Here is a 22,512-nt window from a genome sequence, read left to right as displayed (position 1 = left end):
GCCTACCAGAGTTCCCGCGGTGTTCTACTGGTGGCGAGGCGACGTTGTCGAGGATGCTGAGGCAGCTGGTAGCGATGGCGAAGCTCGGGGTGGCGCCAATCGTCGACGGTGAGCTGCGTTCCCGGCGGCTCCGATCTTGAAATTGAGTCGCCTCCGGCCGTAATCGAACTAGCTACGGTGGTGAGGAAGATCAGTGGTGAGAGGGGAGTCGATTGGTGTGAGGAGAGCTTGCTGGGAGGGCCTCTATTTATAGTGTCGAGGGGTGCCGCGGGGTGCTGCAAGGGCGCGGCCATGGCGTGGCGTTTCCGGCGAGCGAAAGGGCAAGCGAAGGAAGGAAGCATGTAGGCGTCGCCCTGGAGATGCTCTAGGTGTAGAGGGCGCGGTGATAGGGCTACGGAAACGCTTGAGTGCTTGCGAGTAATCATGGCGGTACCCGCGGTACGTCGCCGGCGAGGACGGTGGTGACAGGGGCCGCCGCAGTCGTTCGAGTGTGGCTAGCTGGTAGAGGGCGTGGAGTAGATGCTCGACGCGGCGCTAGCCTTTGCAGGGGTGGCGTAGGGCGCTCGAGGGCACGACGTCCTGGCGCGCCCAGAGCGTGATCACCACGCGGGCTGGCACACTCTGGCACGTTTTGGACGCGCTGCTGCTGGCCAATGCCAAGCCTTGGCGAGCTGGGGCTGCGTACCGTTGGCGTCCTTGTGCTGCAGGGATGCTCGAGGACATGGAGAAACGACGAGGGAGAGGCCAGGGAGAGGAGTGCACAAAGGTGGCCGGCATGGCCGGGCATGCATAGTTTTAGGGTTTTCTTCTCCCTCTCTCTCACTTTAATCGATCAAGGAGGTACTGGGAGGATGCGGGGGTCCTAGAACTAGCTAATGATCACTGGCTTAAAGTGATTTAGACAAGAAACCACTGGATATAAGGGTGTAACACAAATCTGGAACTCTGCCTGCCAAGTGTTCGACACAATGCCCGCATGAATATTTTTGTCGAATTATGGAATTCTTTTTGGTACATCTCAAACATATAAATAATGTGAAAGATTGGTGGTGGTGGTGGTGGATTTGGTTAAGGTTTGTGAGATTTCAAATTTGGTAGGATCTTCACATAGTTTCAACATCACCACTTGTCAAAATCATACTGGTCAACCCAGTCAAAGTTAGCATGTGTGGTCAACATGAAATTTGTTGACCTTGACATGGTCTTGGATGACGTGGCTTTGTTTGACTAATTTTAGTTTAGGAATTGAGAAATACAGGGGGGTAAAGTGGTGAAGAAAATATTTTTGGTCCATATGACCATTATCATATGTATGAAGAAATCTTGATTTCTTTGGGTTTGATTCTTGATCCAAGGATGCATTTGTGTTAGTTTATCACTTTAAAGTTTTTTAGAAGCAATGGGGCAAGCAATTGTGGCCTAGGTTAAGGAATTGCAAATTGGCATATGGTGTATGTAAGTGAAATATGGAATTTTCTCACCATTTTAATTCTCTCCATTTGATTTGACTTTTGTTGACTCTAATGTGGTTCTTATTAGTTTAGAAACATTTTAAAAGGATTGAAACCAATTCAAAGGTTCTTGTTCAAAGATTTGCAAATTTGGCCTTAATACATAAGAGATGAGGTGTCAAAATTTTACTAAACTTGTAAGTGGTTGATCTTGCTTCACTTGGACATGGGTTAGGGTCCATTTAGTGTTATATTAGGTTTAGAGATGGTCTCACATCCTTTGGTCAAGATTTAAAGTCATAGGGCAAAAATTGAGTATTATTGCTATGTGTCACATATGCCTTTATGCATATGTTGCATTTTAGTTTTAGTTTGACTTGGTTTGACCCAAATGGTGTGGTTGAGTGTTGAAATGGTATATAGGAGTGATCCCACCATTCATAACAAATATTAGGGTCAAGGTTCCCAAATTCATAAATTTGCATTTTACTCGCATATGCCTCTATGGCATTTTTAGTTTCTTTGTAATTTCTTTGGTTTCACTTTGGATTTGGTTTGATAAGTGCTAGGTAGAGTGTATGAAGGTTTTCCAAACCTCTAAACAAAGTAGAAAGGTCTAGGGTAAAGATTTGTAAAAATAACCATAGGCACATATGCTTTTTTTCTTATTTAATTTCCTTTTATTTGATTTTAGCTATGATGGTGAAAAGAGGGGTGAGTTTTAGGGTTTAAGTTTATTTCAAAACTACTATAAAAAAATCATGGCAAAAGCACAAGAATTAAGCAAGATCACTATGCCTTAAACTTAACTCAATAAAAGTTTTTGTTGGTTCCAAAATTTGGAACTAGGGAAATTCATTTGTTTTGTTTTGAAATTTTTGGGATGTTACACCTAACGCCTCTCGCCATGCCCGAGCGTCGCTTGTACACCTGCTCGGCGCCTCCCGCCATGCTCGAGCGCGCCCCCGCCTCGCGCTAGCACGTCTCGCGCCGCCCCTGCGACCGGCCCGCCGTGGCTCCTCCACCCCTCTGTGCCGGACGCCCCTCCACCCTCCCGGCGCCTCGACCTGCTCAGCCTGCTGTTGCTCGACCTTGGAGATTATGGTCACGGTCAAGCCACCACGACGGTGTTGGTGGCCAGGGGCGCCTGCTCGTGCAGCATCTCCGGCCTTCCCGACCCAGAGCGATGGGCACTGCGGCCGGAGCGAACGGGAAGTGGCCGGTGGCGCCGGAGTGACCGCCGCCGCGAGGGGAGCGCGGGGCTCGCGAGGCTCACGGGACGGAAAACACACGGCGTCACATCTGGGCTCTGGCCCATCGTATAGCATACTTAAAAATGGCTTGACAGGAGCTGGGTCCCAAGCCAAATGGATGGTCCAGAAAAGGAGCTCATCTGAGCTCGTGATCAGTTCTGGTTTTTCGGTAACTATGTAGCTACTATGATACATTGTATCAGATCCGATATCAACGGAAGAAACCGTGTGTTACTACGGCGTGGCCTACTTGAGAGACTAGAATGCGATGGCGCGGCGACACGCCGCGCCCGTGGCATGTAAAAGACATAAAACATGCTACTCCATACAATAATCTAAGACTGAATGTGGTAAGCAAATTATGTTGAATAAGCTGAATGTGGCAGCATGCTTCAGTATAAAACGTCACATACACTTCTGAGCAGAGTGGGCAATGCGGAAGAAACTTAAGCATCCTAAACAAAGTCATAAAGATATGCTGTCACAACTATGGCAGGCAAGGCACAGGTTCAGAAATATAACTCTTAAAGTGACAGTAAACTTTATTCAATTTATTCTATTTTCTCTGAAGGGGAATCGATGTAGTATTATTTGTGAGTGAAACATCCTGAACAACACCCCTGAAAAAAAAAAACATACAGCACGACCTGTTTTGAGAGAAAAAGTATTGAAGAATATACAATAGCATTTTGATTAAATGGAAAGAAATGAATAGCAGCATTTTCAATTTGGTAACATATGGGAGTATTTCTTAAAGAATAGTGATTATACAACATCAATCGGAGGCACTTTACACTATACTATCCTTTTTGAGCTGGCTTCAATGTTACCTTCATCTTTGATCAGAATCAGAAGAGCTGCATAGTTGCGAAGAAACAAAGAAAAATCTTAGGTAATAAAGCAACAACATAGCACCACCGAACGGTCTTCAATAAAAAAAGGATTGAAGTCTAACATCATTTGCTGGAACCTGGAAGCCCATGAGATTGCTCTTTGTACGGTAACATCACAAAAGATGGGAAACACTGCCACAAATGATGTGAACCTCTCTAGCAGTCTGGGGAAAAGAAAAAGGGGCATAGCTGATCATTTGCAGATATCTGAAACACTCGCAACATTTCTCCACAGCAACATTCTGTCATTTGCAGGAAACCATCAAATGCAAATATTTGAAACAAAGGGCAAAAAGTTAATACAAATTCATGGAATGCTGGATATCTATGTAATGGAAAAGATGTACACAGCAATAGCCTCTACCACGCTGGACGGCGTGGGCAATAGCGGCCTCCTTACACGCTAGGAGGATGGGAGCACCCTGGGTTGAGCAGGAAGAGCGACACACACGCGGAAAAGAATGCGATGGTGCGGGCGTAGCTAGCCACGGTGACACAGGCGCTCAAAACACCAGGAAGCACGATGGTGAAGGCCTCGGCGGAAGGCACATCTTCTTCTTGACCTCACGTTTTCCCTTTTTATACACATGTACTGGAAATGTGTGAGTATGCAGAGATGCAAAAAAAGAGCCAAAAAGAAAGAGAAAATGCTACCTATATCTTGCTATCCAGCCATGTAGCACATCGTATACTATTCTTCATGCTTTGTAGAAGACCTTATGTATCAACTCCTCGGGGATTCTCCTCGCATCCGTAAAGAGTTGGTTCAGTTCCCGTGAATACACAATCATTTCTACAGGACCGAGACACTCTACCACCAATGCAATAGTTTCCATAGGAAGGGACAACCATCAAATTCATAATGTTGCTGTAAATAGAATACATAGCTGTGAAATCTGAACACAGATAGATATTCCCAACATTTCCACTGAAACTAACGTACAAAGAATAATTTATCCCATGTTTCTATTTTGAGTGCATTGCGCAAAATAAACTCATGTACTGAATGTGTTTGAGTTGGCTGCATCATTTCCATAGCCGCCAAAAATTGTAAGGATAATAATGTACAATGATAATTTACCAAACTTAGGGGTGCTAAAACCACTTCACCATTTATGAGGTGAAGTTTCCATCTCATCAGTAAGGACACTTTTCAGGCCTGCAGGTTACCATTCTGTTTTCTAGATGCTTTAACAATACAGAAAAAATTATAAAGCTGAAAACATAATCTAATAGGGAAAATAAACAATGGCTGCAGTCATTTATGTTTAATGCTGTTGCTTTTCCATCTGGTCTACATCACTTGCACTCTGTATTGATGTAAGTGTCATCTTAAAATACTATAGGTTGCTTGTCAAACATACAACATTCAGAGTTGGAGTTTCTCGTATTAATTTGTCAACTCAGAAAACATTTTTTGACTGTGACAACATCAGGTAGTGAGAAGCTACGCATTGAGCAAAACCACATTTATCAACCTTCAGACTCATTTATCAACTTTCAGACTAATGATCAAGTAGAAAAAATAATAATGAATGATGTATAGTAGTACCTGACTACATTTATACTCCTTCAAATTAATAGTTGAGGCTCTCACAAGATTATTCTTAACTGACGTTGAAGCCTGCAGTCCCCTTTTTGGTACTTAAATTTGATTACCATGTTTCAGTTATGAGACTTTATGTGCATAGCTGACAATACATATCATATCTTATCATCTGAGCTCTCAATTTTCAGAACACTGCAATGCAAATGTAGAGGGACATGTTAGGCCTATGCTATTGCTTAGCAAAGAAAATGCAAGAGGCAGAAATTTCATGTTCAAGCATGCACAGTAACAGATAAACAGTAAAACTGATGCTCTTAGGAAAGAATGCTAGCCCTAAAAAGCCCATTTCTCGACTGAGGTAATATAACAATAGACAATAATCAGCTACTGATCCCAGAAAAAAAAAGAAAACCCACCAACTAATAGCATTAGCTGGAGTGTCATAGGATCACCTATTTTGATTGTTACCACTGAACTGAAACATCAAATACGTACTCCCAGATTGACTTATCAGGCGCACAAATATCCATAGCAAGGTGCTTTATTCAAGCACATACACTGTAACTTCTCAAATCTAGACTACCAACAGCCGAACACAGCAAGAAAAAAGGGGGCAGGGTACGTTAGTCTTGTTGACGTCAGAAACCCACTGGCGGGCAGAGACGGGCAACACCGTAGAGCCGGGAACAACTAGGGCTGCGGCTGGCCCTAGTCCCTCTGAGCGACGGCCCGCAAAGCCTCCTGGTCGCACGCGCCGATGTTTATCACAAGGGCGTGCCACCTGACCTATACCTGGTCGGGAAGGTGTGGATGATGCCTCGCTTAGTTTCCTGCAGGGCACACACGTAAACGTTAAATACGAGCCTCGATCGGCTCTCAGGTTATCCTGTGAATCGGCTCAAGGAGCCGATCCACCCATGATTCAGACGGGGTGTCCGAATATATGGTGGTCCTGCTTGATCAAGGTAAAGCTAATGAGATCTACGACGATGTGGGGTTTTCACCGCATAATCGGATCGTCCTACTCCAGGTTGGACCTCGCGGCCACGCACGGTGATCGTAAGCCGATCCTAAACAAGGCCTAAAAACCAACACGAGGTTGATCCTCGGAACATCCTGCTTAGGGCCAACGAACGACACCCTACGTGCCGCTGGATCCTCCCCCCCTTTGTAAGGCCTAACTATTGCAGATATTAAACTAATCCTTGTAGAACAAGGAGCAATCGTAACGGATCAGATCTACTAAACTATGATCAAGCGGGGTGCCGCCCTACACCTAAGATAGGTGTAAGGGCGGCTAGACATGCAAGGGTTGCACTACGAAAGCATGTAACATGAAGAATAATGCTAACCCTAACATGTCTAAGATAACTACGTTGCTCGCCATCAAAAAGGCTTCGAGTACGAGCAACGCGTGAACAACGTAGGCAGGCTTGTGCTGCCTAGATCGCAAGATGCGATCTAGGCAGCATGACGCTTACCGGTAGAAACCCTCGAGACGAAGGAGTTGGCGATGCGCCGAGATTTGTTTGTGGTTGAACGTTGGTTGTTGTTTATTCCATAAACCCTAGGTACATATTTATAGTCCAGCGGACTTTCTAATGTGGGCGTGCACCAAACCGTGCACGAGTAAGATTCCAACTTCTAAACTAAGATGCGATCTAATATGTTACAGATACACGGGCAATTAAGCCCAACTTGGTAAAAGGCCGATTCACGTATTTCTTCTATATATATATATATATATATGTTCTTCACGTCCATCTTGATCGCGGCCCACCTCTGACTCGGTCAAATTCTGGTGATAACACATGCCCCCCTGGTTTTGGAATTGGTAATTCCAAAATCACTCCGTTTTCCTTCGTCGGGTCATGTCGTGGCAGAACCGTTGCGTATCCTTCATCATGATGCCCTGCTTTCTCAATTTCTCCGCGTGACTCGGCAGTTTTTTTTTAGGCACCACTTCCTCAGAAACTGCTGTGGCATTGAATTTCCACTATATCCCCTTATACTTAACCGCTATGAACAGTTCTGCTCTGCATCTCCTTCGCATTAGCAGTCCAAAAGCCCTCCTGCGCCACCATGTCTTCTCCCTCCTCTGCTCCATCGGATCTTTCCAGCCAGTCCTCCACGTCCCGTGAGCCGACGCCGGAGCACAACCCGGCGGAGGTCCATGCGGCCAACACCCGTCGCGCCATTGCGGCCGGGGAGGAGTCAGACCATGACTTCTCCATCTGGTCCGAGGACGACCAGTCCTCGACGGACGGGGAGAGCGACCTCCGCTTCCTTGCAGACGGGGAATCGGAGGAGGAGAGCGATGACGATCGCTTCTCCTGGGATGACTTCACCTCCTCCGAGGGGGTGGAGGAGGAGGAAGAGGAGGAGGAGGACGACGACAGCCCCTCCGACGAGCCGCCGGCCAAGCGGTTCTGCCCCTGGCCGGGCAACCTTAGCGACTTCGACAGCGATGAGGACGATGCTGACGAAGAAGACAAGGACAACGAGGGCCCGGTCGGCGGCCATTGGAGCGACGACGAGCCCGCCGGGAGCAGCGCCGACAGCGGCGACGACGGCGACGACGAAGGCAGTGACGGCCCGTAGATAGGACCTCTAGCATAGGGCCAGTAGTAATAGATGGGGCCATGTATCCCCTAGTGCTTCCTTTCGGGAGAAATCAGCTCCTTATGTAAGAAATCAATCAATGAAGAACTTTCCCCAATTCGATTTTGCCGATTTCTTTCCCTTTGCCAATGTGTAACGAGCCGATATCAACGCATCGGTCCTTCGACATTTACCCTTCCATTCTTCAACTGATTATTCTCTTTCCGGTAGATACTGTGGGACCTCCAAGAGAGCCCTTAAATTTCTTCCACCGGTCTCAGCGATCCCTCTCAGCAAGCGCTTATTATTCGTGAAGAAGGTTGCAACGAAGATCAGCCGATGATACTTCAATCGGTTCCTCAATAGAGCATCTACCAGGCCTGTTGCCCCCCGAGTCTCAGCCAAGGCAAAAAAGAGACGAGGATACGCAAATTAGCTTTATGGACCTGGTCTTGATCACGTCTGGGGGAGTTTCTTATGCAGAGCCAGCCGATTTGAACATGAATCGGCTTCTCGAAGCAGAAAGCCTTCAAGGTGAGCTGCCCTCCGAGCTTCTTCAGTTCTTGCCGGCCAGATCGGCTCCCTTCCTTCGGTGGATCTGATGCAATCCATCCTTGACCTGATCTGTACGTCCAGGCTGCTCTTGGTCTTGTCCTTGAAGAGAGGATTCGAGCTCTTAAGCTACTCCATTAAGGAGTTCTTTCCTTAAAACCCTCTTCGTGCTTCATTGACCCTCTGAACGAACCAGTTATTCCTCTTGAGTCGATGGCCATGCATCGGCTTTCATATCCTTAAGTCGATGTCTGCTGCATCGGCTTTCATATCCTTAAGTCGATGTCTGCTGCATCGGCTGTGCTCGAAAATTTTCGAATTTTATCAACTTTTTTTTTTGACGGCCGACTAGTGCATCGGCCCCCATATTCCAATACCCATCACCAAAGGATGAGACGATGAGACGCTTTCATTGCATATCCTCGTATTCTATTCACCTGGGTGCCCCCCCGAGCCGATTCTGTCAAGAGAATTGATGGTATCGGCTCTGTTGGATAACATGTTGAACCCAGGTAGAATGGTGGGTGAGGATAATTTTGGCCGATTGCTGGAATCGGCCTCCACGTTGCTTGCTCGGTGAAGGTTTTGTAAGTTCCCTTCATAAATTTTTGGGGCCGATCACAAGGATCAGCCTCGCCATGTTTGCTCCTTGACGTGCTCTTGCTACTCGCTCAGGCCGGTAGACGAGAACCAGCCCAATCTCTGACTTTATCATGTTGGTGCGCTTGTTGTCGTCCACCTTGGATGTATCGTGTAACCGTGGAGCACTGAGCTTCGTCGGAAGAACTAGCACCATGTTTGTGCCAGCCGATGTTTCATCATCGGCTTTCCTTTGCTTGGGGCGCCACTCCATTTTTCGTGGACGACCCTCTTCATCCAGGGTTCGCTGAACCTTCGCAGCCAGATCAGGCCTTGCCTTCCTCAATGTATGCAAGTATAACCTCTCGGCTTCTTCCAGGCCGCGCAATCGTTGAACCCTGCGTTTCTGGGAACGGCTGAGTCCGTCAGGGCACCATCTTGGCCGGTGGTACCTGTCTTCTTCTTCTCCCTCGTCTTCTGAATCTTCGAGATCTTCCAACCGAGGGGACTCAGCTCGTTTGCTCTGTGGCGGGAGAGGTCCCAAGCGCTCGAACACGGACACGTTGGCTGCCTCCTTCTTTTTTCGGTTGCATTCTGGGCAACTGCCGATTGTTGGCAATCGGCTCATTCCTGAATCCCAGCAGTGCCTGAAGAAAGGGCAATCCCAGTGCATGTCCTCGTCGTTCCGCTCCCTCGCCTTTCCCTTGGCGCAACGCTCGTGCTCCTCCTCATCGCGATTATGCCGACGATGTCTTCTAGCCAGACGATCTCTTTCATCATCATCGCTGGTCCGTCGGCGTTGGTCGTACTGACCCACATACTTGTTGAGGAGGTGATCAGAGAGAGGTCGTTGATATCTTATGTTCTTCACTTCTCCCTCTGTTACGTAGCGCCTGCCGTCTTGGCGGAGCCGATCGCGTGGAGCGGCTTCCTCTGTTTCTTCGTTATGAGAGCAGCTGCCCTCATCTCCATCCTTGCCCGCGTGGTGTCCAAGATCTACCATGTTGATATTGCACAGAAACCCGGCTGGCACCCCGCATGGCAAGCATACTCCACCATGTTTACGGCGGGGAAGGGGTGTGTGTCGACCTTCATGGCGTACCGGTTGAAAATTAGACGCCCGTTCTCTATCGCCGCTTGGATGTGCCGACGCCACACCCTGCAGCCGTTGGTGGCATGGGAGAGCGAGTTATGCCATTTGCGGTATGGCTTTCCATTCAGCTCCTGCGCCGTGGGGAATTTGAGACCTTCGGTATCTTCAACCGCTTTTCCTTGAGTAGGAGGTCGAAGATTTGCTCGGTCTTGGTCACATCAAAATCAAATCCCCGGGCGGGCCCGGTGGCTTTACCCATTTGCAGGACACGGGGTTCCTCCCCGAGTCCACTCAGCCATCGCTACTTCTTGGTCTCCCGCAGAACTTCGTCTTCCTCTCGCATCGACCAGGGCTACCGCACGCTTGAACTTGTCTTGGTACAGGTCCGGGTGGCGCTGTTCATATGCTGAAAGTTTCGAACCATGTGCGCCGGCGAGGGATAATCTGCTTGGGAGGCCATGTCCTTGAGCTGTGTTGCAAGGCCTGCTACTGCCAACTCGACTGCTTCCTTTTCAGTTATACGAACCGAATAGCATCGGTTCCTAAGATTCCTGAAGCGCTGGATGTATTCTGTCACAGTTTCTCCGCGCTTCTGACGTAGCTGTGCTAGATCGGCAATGCTAGACTCGGAAGCTTCTGAATGATACTCGCTCATGGAACCGCTCTTCCAACTCGCTTCCAAGTTTGGATGGAGTTCGGTGGTAGCGATGTGTACCACCCGAAAGCCGATCCTGTGAGGGACCGTGAGAAGAACCTCACGCGCAACTCATCCGACGCTGAGATCGTGCCCAGCTGTGCCAAATATCGGCTCACATGCTCGATGGAGCTGGCCCCTCTGACCCACTGAACTTTGTGAAGTCCGGGAGCCGATATTTGGGTGGCAGCGGGATCAGTTCGTAGCTGTTGGGGTACGGCTTGGTGTAGCCGAACGCCTTCCTTTTCGGCATCATACCGAACTGATCTTTCAGAATTGTACAAATCTGATCCGCCGTGATGGCTGAAGGTGTCGAACCCTGAAGATTCGCCGGGGTGGCATACTTAACCAGCCATGCTTGCTTTTCCGGTTCTAAGCCAACTGCAGGAGCTGGGCCTTGGAGGTTCGTCGGGGTGGCGTACTTAGCCAGCCACGATTGCTTCTCGAGATCGGCTCCGACGTTCCTCCCACCGTTCCAGAGGCCGCTGATATTGCAGCCTGGTTCGAGAGTGCCCAGGCGTTGCAGTCTGGTACGTATGCGCACGTGTATCCGTGCGGGATCTCCTTAGGCGGCTCAGGTAGGAATTGGTAGTCGCTAGGATCACCACCAACCTTGTAGACGACATATGCCGCTGAGTTCGGCAGCTCCGGTGCTGCCCATGCGAACGGCTGGGGCTGGAGCGGCATCTCTCCTTTGAAAGTCCCCAGAGCCGGTCCCGACGGGGAGTACCGGTGACTCATGATTTCCTGGACGACGCACGCAGCGACACGCTCCAAGGTGTTCACCAGTGCTCTCGAGTGGCGGTGCAGCGAATGAGCCACCATGTAGTTGATCTCCTCGCCGCAGCCGACCTGGTGCGTTCTTCTGACGGGGCGGACAAGTCCACTCCATCGAGTGCGCCTTCAGGTGTGGAACCCTTCCACCTGACGCCATGGGAGCGGGTTCGGTGGAAGGAGCCGATGAGTTCGGCTTCGAGGGTTGCCTTGATCTCGTCATGCTTCTTCTTGAGCTCATCAGGCAGATCCGCGTACGTGACCGGAGTGTCTTCCGCCATCTCGGGTGTAGACGGCGATGTGGTGGATGTTGAAGGTCGTCCCACCGGGCGTGCCAGAATGTGTTGACGTCAGAAACCCACTGGCGGGCAGAGACGGGCAACACCGTAGAGCCGGGAACAACTAGGGCTGCGGCTGGCCCTAGTCCCTCTGAGCGACGGCCCGCAAAGCCTCCCGGTCGCACGCGCCGATGTTTATCACAAGGGCGTGCCACCTGACCTATACCTGGTCAGGAAGGTGTGGATGATGCCTCGCTTAGTTTCCTGCAGGGCACACACGTAAACGTTAAATACGAGCCTCGATCGGCTCTCAGGTTATCCCGTGAATCGGCTCAAAGAGCCGATCCACCCATGATTCAGACGGGGTGTCCGAATATATGGTGGTCCTGCTTGATCAAGGTAAAGCTAATGAGATCTACGACGATGTGGGGTTTTCACCGCATAATCGGATCGTCCTACTCCAGGTTGGGCCTCGCGGCCACGCACGGTGATCGTAAGCCGATCCTAAACAAGGCCTAAAAACCAACACGAGGTTGATCCTCGGAACATCCTGCTTAGGGCCAACGAACGACACCCTACGTGCCGCTGGATCCTCCCCCTTTGTAAGGCCTAACTATTGCAGATATTAAACTAATCCTTGTAGAACAAGGAGCAATCGTAACGGATCAGATCTACTAAACTATGATCAAGCGGGTGCCGCCCCTACACCTAAGATAGGTGTAGGGCGGCTAGACATGCAAGGGTTGCACTACGAAAGCATGTAACATGAAGAACAATGCTAACCCTAACATGTCTAAGATAACTACGTTGCTCGCCATCAAAAAGGCTTCGAGTACGAGCAACGCGTGAACAACGTAGGCAGGCTTGTGCTACCTAGATCGCAAGATGCGATCTAGGCAGCATGACGCTTACCGGTAGAAACCCTCGAGACGAAGGAGTTGGCGATGCGCCGAGATTTGTTTGTGGTTGAACGTTGGTTGTTGTTTATTCCATAAACCCTAGGTACATATTTATAGTCCAGCGGACTTTCTAATGTGGGCGTGCACCAAACCGTGCACGAGTAAGATTCCAACTTCTAATCTAAGATGCGATCTAATATGTTACAGATACACAGGCAATTAAGCCCAACTTGGTAAAAGGCCGATTCACGTATTTCTTCTATATATATATATATGTTCTTCACGTCCATCTTGATCGCGGCCCACCTCTGACTCGGTCAAATTCTGGTGATAACAAGTCTACATGCTTTTTGCAAAGTCATTCCTGATAACCAAAAAGGAAGAGAAACAGATCCAATCTAAACATAAGGAAGAGGATAGCAAATATGTAAACAATTAAATGATGAGCAAAAAAATCCTATCATACTGAGGGAACATGAATAGAAGGCCAAATTTGTTCTCCAATTTTCACAGAATGACAGAAGGTCTATACCAGCCTACAATACAAATTAAGCAAAAGAAAATTAGTTAGTTCACAGCAAGAGCACATTATATTACATGATAATGATAATTCAAGCAAAAAATTACAACTCGGTATTGAAAAGTTTTAGTAAGAAGCTTCACATGCACACAGATTCCAACTGAGCTTCTGAAATACTATTCCAGATCAGGCAACACACATCCTCTAGGCCATAATCAACGACAGCCTGCCGCTGTAACCCACTGCCAAACTAACGTGCAACGCCAGAGCTTGCAGATCAATCTGCAAGGAGTACCAGCCATGCCACCAGGCCGGGGAGTGCGACGACGGCGGTCAGCATCTCCGCTTTGCCATGTGGAGCTCACAAAGGGATAAGCAGTGGCACAACACCAGACAGTGAGAGAGGGCAGCAAACCTGGAAAGGAGAGTGATCTGGAAGGCAGAAAATCCCGTCCCGCATTCGCCGGCCCCGGCCCGCGGCTTATCCGCCCTGAGGTCGCTGTCGTGGTTGTCCGCCGTCAGCCCCCGTATGCGCTGCCTTATCCGTCGTCGGCTTAGCCTTCTCCGCTCTGAGGTCGCCGCTCACGGAGCGCACCTGCTCCGCCCCGAAATCGCCATCCCTGGCCTACAGGAATCTAAATCGCATCATCGCGCCTGGACCAAAAATCTCTTGAAGAAAAATTCAGAAAAAAACAAACAAACGGAAGATATGGAGGATCCAAATTAGAGGACAAAAGGCTGCTGCAGGGTGGACATGGGGTCGATCGGCGGAAGCTCGTGCTTGACTCTGCCGGGCTAGAGTTGCCAGAGCCCGGAAGGCAGGCGAGGGGCGGCAGGATCGAAGAGAGCTGGACCTGGTGCAGGCGTTGGGGGATTTTCTCTCCCTCACAGCTCGGTCAAAGCGGTTAGATTGGGCAAAAGGGAACTAAGCGGTGTATGGCAGGACCCACCCACTAGATCTTTCTGGAGGAAGCAAATAAATTCTAACCGGGAGAGGTGGGCAGCAATGAGAAAGAAGGAATAGGAACCGGTGGTTACCGGTAGTCTATCTACCAAGAAAAAAGGCTTACGGAAAACAACCATGTGCTTGACACGGTGAAAAAGAGAAGAGGATACCTACGTGCCTCCACACAATTGGAGATAAATAGCTCATGAATACTAGTTAAGGCAAAATGAGAGCTTTAAATCAGCCAGCCTTCATATAGTGTATAATGAGGAAGGCTTCAAGTCCGCCATGGCAGTGGCCTACACCTAGTTGGGCTGCTCTCTCAGTAGATGGTTCCTTTTATGAAGAAGGCAGAGCAAGAACTAGTATGATTCTGCAAAAAGCGTGTAGTTGACCGTTAGCCAACATGGCCTTTGACTTAGCCTTGGCTCCACACGCCACTCTGTGTGGTTAGATTCATTTCAGCGCAAAAAGTAATTAAAATTTGATTTTACTGATATGGTTAAAATCTAAAAGCTTCTAAGAACTGGTAAAAATGTAGAAAAATAACCACACCTCACAAAAATCATTATGACCACTTAAAATCTATCACCGAAATATTATATACTCAAATAAACTACGTATATTATTTAATTTTTTAAATGCATAGAAATTCAAAGAATTAATAAACAAAAATTGAGCAATTTCTTTACCGTGTTCAAGTAATTTCATAAAAAGTTGAATAATTGAATGGAGTGTTTCTAAAATGATGTGTGGTACTAGTAAAAAATTCGTTTAGTAATAACCTACGCCCTAGACGGCTACACCCCAATTTACTTAAAAGGGAAAATAATAAAGCTAAATGTTATTAAAACTAGAAATAGTAAAAGGAGCCATATATATTTACTCTTAACAATAAAATAAAAGTCACTCGTGTTCTAAACTCATCTAGAAATAAATTCACTAAAAATAATTAGGGCTAACACCCTACATTAACCTTAAGTGAGACAATAAAGTGAAAATAAGAAATGTAATTAACCATAATAGTGAAGCATTAGACTTAAACTCTAAAAACTTGAAATACTTAGTCAAGATAATTACCACTCACGGACTAGTAACTTTCATAATCCCTAGGGATTACTAAATGGTTAAGTAAAAGAATTAGGATTAACTGATCCATTAACTTTAAAGTAAAATAATAACTGATGCGAAGTTCGGAACACCTAGCAAGGCCCTCAACAACGCAAATACTTGAACCTCCATTAGCTAGTCCTCCAATCCTACTTTCATGATATATTGATATTCTCTTCTTCTGACTTTACCATGGATCAGCTGTCACTTGGTGTCAACACAGAAAAGAGCTTCACACCGCTCCCTCCAGACCAAACGATCGGAATAAAAGCATGGGTGCGCACGACCGATACCACCGATCCAGCAAAATCCAAGCAATAGAAGCACTATTACACTCGCCGGCGGCGCCTTCCGGAACTCAACACTCCGGCCAGATCAAGAAGGCCAAGCCTCTGGCAGGTCTTCATCTTCACCCAAGAGAAACCCTAGGACCGCCGCCTTTATTCAGGTCGGGCCCCCACGCCGGCGACCATCTGGCCATGGTTGCTGCCGGAGACACCAAGCAGATCGCGTAATCCGGAGGCACCGCACACGCCTGGGCAACGCCGCAGCCAAACGACGGACCTCCACCGCCAGCCGCCGAGAGGCGAGGAGAAGGGGACCTAGGATTTCCCCCTATAGCCCGCCCCTACCCCTCCCTCCGCCACCGGCAGGGCACACCACCGCCACGTCGCCCGTCATGCCATCGCCGAGCCGAGGCCAGGCACTGCCATCGCGGCCCCCGACGATAGGGGCGCGTCCTTGCCCGAGGAAGGCGCCCCGCGCCCGACCCCCACGCGAGAGGGAACGATGCAATCCCCGCCACCGGCGCCGGCTCTGACCGCGCCCTCTGGCGGCGGCGAGGGAGGGAGGGGAGGAGGAGAGGGGGAGGAGGGGCGGCGGCGTGGTAGGGATCCCCCCGGCCGCCGCGCGGGGGCGGCACGGGAGGGACGAGGGGAGGAGTTGTGATCGACACTCTTCAAACATAAGTCCATAGCAGACCAATGATGATCTTCCATCTCAATCTCATGACGATTAGAAAGCACGCTGGTCACATAATCTTGCACTCAAGAGGCAAGTTCAACTCTTAAACAAATCCTTGGCTTATTTTACTTTGTTTACGAAAACCTTTTGAAAACTACGTACCTTATCGCCTGCATTCAAAAAGAAGAAAACTATTTCCTAATTATAGATTGAGGGTTACCGACTAAAGGTTGTGTAGTCTATTGGTGGACACTAACCGTGGTTGGGGGTGAAAAGCTATGGAGGAGGTTCCACGGTATTAACAACACCATTAGAATTAAACAACAATAGTAATCCATTCTAAGTTTAGGTGCACGTAAAGAGCTGCCACCTCTAGAGTGTATTATCGAAAAACATGATTTAAATGGAACATAACTCTTCAAGAATCCCTAATCACGTATTCGGAGGTACTGGATTTTTTTCATTTTTTTCGAAAGTATTAATTTGTAGTTCGAAATTTAAGTCAATCTTGTACATTCTATTAGTAATGGAGGGAAAATGATACTGGTGAAGTCGTTCGGTGGTCAGAATCTGCGTCCAAGCTGACTAGTGAGTAGTGACTACACCGCAACAAGGAAAGGAAAATCTACTACGCACAGCTAGATAGGCCGTACTCCCGGGCAACTCGAGTCCGATCGAACACAACGTACTCGTCAAGTCGGTACGCGTTTTCGACCGAAATTACGAATCCGATTTGTGTTCGTTCCCGCCCCTCGTTATTAGTAGTAGCTGTCTGAAGTCTGATCGATCTCAGCATTCCAACCGAAGCCCTAGCTATGGCCATCAGCAAGCGACCAGCCGCCGCCGTCGCCATGGGCGGCCAAGCCGCCAAGAAGAGGAGAGTCAAGAAGCCCGCCGTCATCAAGAAGCCTGCCGCCTACGCCACCACCGCCGACTACGAGGAGGAGAAGACCTGCCTCGGCGAGGGCGCCTTCGGCGTCGTCTTCAAGGCTCGCCACCGCGCCACGGGCCAGACCGTCGCGATCAAGCACCTCTCCTCGCCGCCGCCGGAAGTCGGCTCCGACGCCCCCGATCCCAGCGAGCAGCTGCTGCGGGAGGCCCGCTTCCTCGAGGCGTGCAACGGGGACCCCAACATCGTCGGCTTCCACTGCGTCGTCCGCGACCCCGACACCACCGAGCTGGGCCTCGTCATGGAATACATCGCGGGCCAGAGCCTCCACGACATCCTCGAGGAACAACGCAACGGCACCGCGCCGCCGTTCCCGGAGGCCACCGTGCGCGCCTTCACGCGGCAGCTGCTGACGGGCGCCAAGGGGATGCAAGAACGCAGCATCGTCCACCGCGACATCAAACCGGCCAACGTCCTGGTCGCGGAAGGCGAGGAACTCCTCAAGATCTGCGATTTCGGCCTCGCCATCTCGACGTCCGACCCGCCGCCGCACGGCGAGGTCGGCACGGTGCTGTACACGGCGCCGGAGTTGCTGCTGGGAAAGCCGGATACCGACTCGCTCGCGGACGCGTGGTCGCTCGGCTGCATCATGGCAGAGCTCGTCGACGGCGAGATCCTGCTGCTGCGGGCACAACGCCTGTGCGATGAGGGGTTAGCCTATCTCTGGAGTATCTTCTGGTTGCTCGGCACGCCCGACGACGTCACGTGGCCCGAGTTCGCGTCCCTGCCGCGCGCCGCCGAGATGCCACCGCTCAAGCCGGGACAGGGCAGCAGGCTGCGCGAGCTGTACCCGGAGTGGACCCTGTCCGAGGAAGGATTTGAGGTCATGAGCGGACTGCTCACGTGCAACCCCGACAAGAGGTTGACGGCTGCGGAAGCGCTCAAGCTCCCGTGGTTCGCCGAAGACGATGAAGACTACATGACGAGATCCTACTGCTGATGCTGAAAAGGTCCTCCTGCAGATGCTGACGAAGTGGCGGCATGAGATCAGTTGCTGAAGATCGTTTCACCGGTGGGAAGAACCGGCCGACCCGCCGCATGAAGGAGCTAGCGCGCAGCTTGCATACTTTGTGAAACACATATTGTAATTACAATTAGTGCAATTGCAAGCTTCCCTTAATTGCTTTCTAAAATGTGTATCCTATGTATTCTGAAGTAACAACTGTGTATCTGTTGCAATTTGGAATTTGCCATCACAGTTTGGTTCATGTTTTGTAATGCACAACTGCCGCTGTTTGCGCTTGATAGTAATATTTGTTGCAATGACAAAGGTTCCTGACAAAAATGAGATAATAGCGGGAAATATCTCATAAGTCATAACACACAGTATGGGAAAAGAAATGCACAGGCGCACAACAGCATCAGATACGATCAAATCGAACTTTTTCAGAGACAAGAACTGTTGATTACCTAGGGCACTTTAGGCTTCACACCTGGCACCAAATGGAAATATGTTTTACGGTTTATACCAACTCATGTTTATTTAGGAAGATGTACTTGCTCATACAGAACGGCATAAAGATTCATACAGAACACAACACTTTGATTTGATGCACTTGCTCCTCGCCGATAGAAAGTATTCCATCTTAACTTAATACTGTGAAGTGTAGAACTATAGATAATAGATTACACAAGATGAAACAAGTATAATGTATGCAACATGAAATTAGAGTAATTGGGAGGCAACAAGTATAACACAGAGCTTTCAATATAATAGTATATCATGTCAATAAAAAAATGATCTTGGCCACAATGTTCACAATTTGACATGGTAAATTTTGGTCAGAGACCAAGCATAGGTGATCCACATTTTACCGTGGCCTTAGTAGTTGGAAAGAAGCCAAGAATGACATCCATGATTTTTTTGTATTTGTATCTACTCCCTCTGTTCACAGATATAAGACATTTTAAACATTTAAAAGCAAATTAGATACACAAGATAATGAATGAATCTACACACTAAAAGTAGACTAAAAATATAGTAAAAGAGATGAATCTACAAAATGCTAAAAATATCTTATATTAGTGAACAGAGAGCAATAAGATATTAGAAGTAGTACTCCATCAGTTCATAAATAAGTGACTCAACACTTTGTGTAGATACTTTTGTTGCATCCATATCTAGATTTTTTTTTTCGAGAGTATGCCAAAGGGATACCATAACTACATGCGTAGCACAACTCCACACCGGCTAGTCCGAAGACAACCACCACAGACAAAACAACACAAACACAAGAGAACATGTCCTAAACTAAGCAACAAAGCCACGTCTCAATGTTGCTAGACTCCTCCGAAGAACAACAACTCCCAAAAGGACACAAAAAGAAGATCAATGGTGGAACTTGAAAGGTTCTCAGAAGGTGCCGTCTTGGATTCACCAGTACGTGGCGTGCATAACACACTTGGGGTTGTGGCCGAAGTTTTCGACGGCGGCGCACACGGGCATCGTTTACCTTGTTGGAGGCGTCGATATGCAGCTTAATTTCACCTCCGATCCCAACACTCTTAGGGGGAAACCCTAGATCTGGTTTCACAGATCGTACGATGAGACACTATGCTTCGTATGGTGCCATAATTTCTCTTGAGGGCATCATATTTGAAGGTTGATTCGGCTGGAAGGACCTGTGTTTCATGGAGGTGTGGGACGATGGTGGGCTTCGGGAGCATTCTTCACATTCAATGAGCATTAGATGAGCCCTTTGGTCTTTGCTCTGGGTTAACATAGGCACATGTTCTCTACCTCCGCGCATGGAGTTCCTCTCTGGCGCCGTCAAGGTTGGCAAAAAAATGCTCATGACAATTTAGGTGGATGCAACGTCTTTCGGTGAGCACCCTTGGTAGCGGAGTGAGCTTGTTTGCCCGGCTGTGTGTGTCTAGTGATCTTTATTACCGGCGTCATGTATGTCTCGTGGTGCTCTAGGTGTCGCTTTGTCGTTGTTAAGGTTTGCTTTTGATTTTCCTCGAATAAACCGAGCAATTCGAGTCTCTTGACCATCTTTTTTCTAATCAATGGATTTTATAACTCTTCCGCTAACATTTTTTAAAAAATCTTGGAAGTTTCGGTTAAACTTTTGTGTGGTTGTACCCAATAGTAACAAATACACAATAAAAAATAACAAATCAAAACCGGTCGAATAAATGGTGATTGAAACACAATTAAGCAAAATTTGGTAGAACATCATTGAACAAAGAACGACACTTTCTGGCAAACCTTCCCGCCATGGACTTCAAGCTTAAGGGTGTGCGACACACCCAATGACTTCAGCACTTTAAACGCCAAAAAAACTTACGATCCATCTTTACTATCGACTTTTTTTTCCACCAGAGCTTAAAGAAAGTAGATCCAATAATAGTATGTTTCAATGATTTTTTGTGTTAAAAATAACCTCAGTCTAACCTCAACCCATCTATTCCAACATGTGGAAATTGTTGACCATGGTTGGCATTCAACGACTGAGGTGCCCCTTGAGAAATGAGAGTAAAAGAAACCTTAGCCACCTTGGTGGCTGAGAGAGAGAAAGTGAGAGAGGTCAGAATATGACTACCGTCATGAGCTGGAGCGATAACACACAAGAAGAGTGGTGGATGAAGTCAGTTGTGACTTCTGGTGTGGTTTGTTTATGGAAAGTGAGACTCAAACATGATTAACGGTATCATGTTGCATCGTAAGCAGTTAATGAATAGAAAGTCCGAACCAAACATGTCCCCAGTGCTTACTCCAATTACTGCTGAAGAGCATCAAACAAGTCCCTCTTGGATTTTTTCTTAGATCTACGAGTACATCTTCAGAACTTTGCTTCGCTCCACCATGGTCATAGTATTTTTCTTTATATTCTCCTGAAATCCAACATAAAAAGGTTTAGATCTGATGTGCCAATAAACTATTTCATTAATCAAGCCATTTTAACATTTAAGCAAAGGAAATAAACTTGATGAAAAATACATTTCTACAACATAAGTACCGGTTAAAAATTCAACTGTCATATATATGTTACATTGTTCACAAATATCCCGCCACACGAAAAGATCCATGACAATCAGGTGAACTAGGCGTGTCAACCACAAAATTCTTCTTCACTATGGTAGTACAAAATGTTCGAAAGAACCCATACCTGTAGCCACAGGGACTCCTCTACTATTCTCTAGTCTGGCCACCTCACAATGAGCCATTTCGCAACGAGAGACATCGCCGTTACCAGTCCACCGAGAGAAAGATTGTAAGAGCATCTCCACTCGTCCCCCCGACGAGGCCCCCGGCGAGCCTTTTTTCCATCCGGACGGCGTAATTCGGCTTAGTCGCGCCCCCGGTTCCTCGTTTTCGTCCGGATTTGGGCCTAAATTCATCCGGCGATCCCACGCCATCCCCGGCCCCCCGGGGAGCGCTCGGGGACTCCGGACGAAACGAAAGCGCGGGAAATACCGAGGAAACTTCCCGCGCGTCTGGTGGCCCCAACTTGTCGGCGAGAGAAACCGATCGTCGTCCTCATCGCATCATCTTCCGCGCGCTGTAAAGCCTGCCGCCGGTCTGCATTCGCCGGCCACGCGGCGAGTTAATGTCGTCGTCTTCCGCGCACGCATCGTCTTCCGCGCGCACTAAAGGCTGCCGCCGGTCAGCTCGCCGCGGACGCGTCGCATTCCACGCGGCATTCAATTCCCCGCGCCAGCCGCGCCTATATACGCCGCTCCGCTCGCCGCGAGGCGTACCCCGTGCACCACTCTCCCTCCACTCTCCCTCTACTCTCCCGATGGCGTTCTACGACGACGGCGCAGCCAACAACGGCTTCCCCCGCCGGTCGCTCCACGCGTGGGAGGGGCACCTCCTCCACCAGGCGGGGTACCCCTGCCCGCCGGACACGAGGCCTCCCGGCGGCGGCTGGCGGCTAAGTGCCGGCGGCGTACCAATCCCACCGCCGCCGCGGGGCCACGCCCTCGACGTCGCCATCGAGGAGGCTCGGATGACGATGACGGATGAGGAGCGCGCCGAGCCACGCCACCACCCCGACAACTACAGGGCGTGGAACTCGTTCTTCCTCCAGCGGTGGGAGCGGGAGCTGGCGTCCTACGACGGCCCGCCGCCTCCGCCTCCGCGCAACAACGCCGCGGGCCGCCGACGTTGGTGGAGCGCGCCGGAGAGGACGCTGGCGAACGTCCTCGAGCACATCGAGGGCGGCAACTTCCCGGTGCTCACGATGCCCCCTCCATCGAGGGCATCGGCGAGCCGCCGTCGGGGAAACGTCTGGCAACCACGGCGCATGGCTGCCAGCTCGTCGTCTTCCGGATCGGCGCCGAGGTCATCCTTGGCGCCGGTGAAGAGGGAGGAGGCGACGTCGCCTTCGACGCCGGTGCGCGTCAAGAAGGAGCTGGCGTCTGATACGTCCAATTTGCATCACTATTTTATATCATAATTT

General features: G+C 49.1%; 1 protein-coding gene and 1 long non-coding RNA gene across 2 annotated transcripts; one reads left to right on the top strand and one right to left on the bottom strand.

The window, feature by feature from the left end:
* Nucleotides 1-5,155: 5,155 nt before the first annotated feature.
* Nucleotides 5,156-13,651, bottom strand: LOC124651251. Its single transcript, XR_006987324.1, has 3 exons — nucleotides 13,552-13,651; nucleotides 13,083-13,418; nucleotides 5,156-5,338 (listed from the first exon to the last, which is right to left on the bottom strand). It is a non-coding gene; the product is annotated as an uncharacterized LOC124651251 (long non-coding RNA).
* Nucleotides 13,652-16,970: 3,319 nt separating this feature from the next.
* On the top strand, nucleotides 16,971-18,044 carry LOC124656093 (putative cyclin-dependent kinase F-2). The gene has a single exon (XM_047194899.1). The coding sequence runs from the start codon at nucleotides 16,971-16,973 to the stop codon at nucleotides 18,042-18,044; it is 1,074 nt and encodes a 357-aa protein (XP_047050855.1).
* Nucleotides 18,045-22,512: the final 4,468 nt, after the last annotated feature.

This window comes from Lolium rigidum, chromosome 5, assembly GCF_022539505.1.
Source record: "Lolium rigidum isolate FL_2022 chromosome 5, APGP_CSIRO_Lrig_0.1, whole genome shotgun sequence".
In the NCBI taxonomy this organism is placed as follows: Eukaryota; Viridiplantae; Streptophyta; class Magnoliopsida; order Poales; family Poaceae; genus Lolium; species Lolium rigidum.
Note: the sequence above shows the minus strand (reverse complement) of the source record. Positions and strands in the feature narration are given on the sequence as shown.

Excerpts from the sequence above, each read along its gene's own strand:
- LOC124656093 (XM_047194899.1), top strand. The coding sequence starts at position 16,971 with ATGGCCATCAGCAAGCGACCAGCCGCCGCCGTCGCCATGGGCGGCCAA.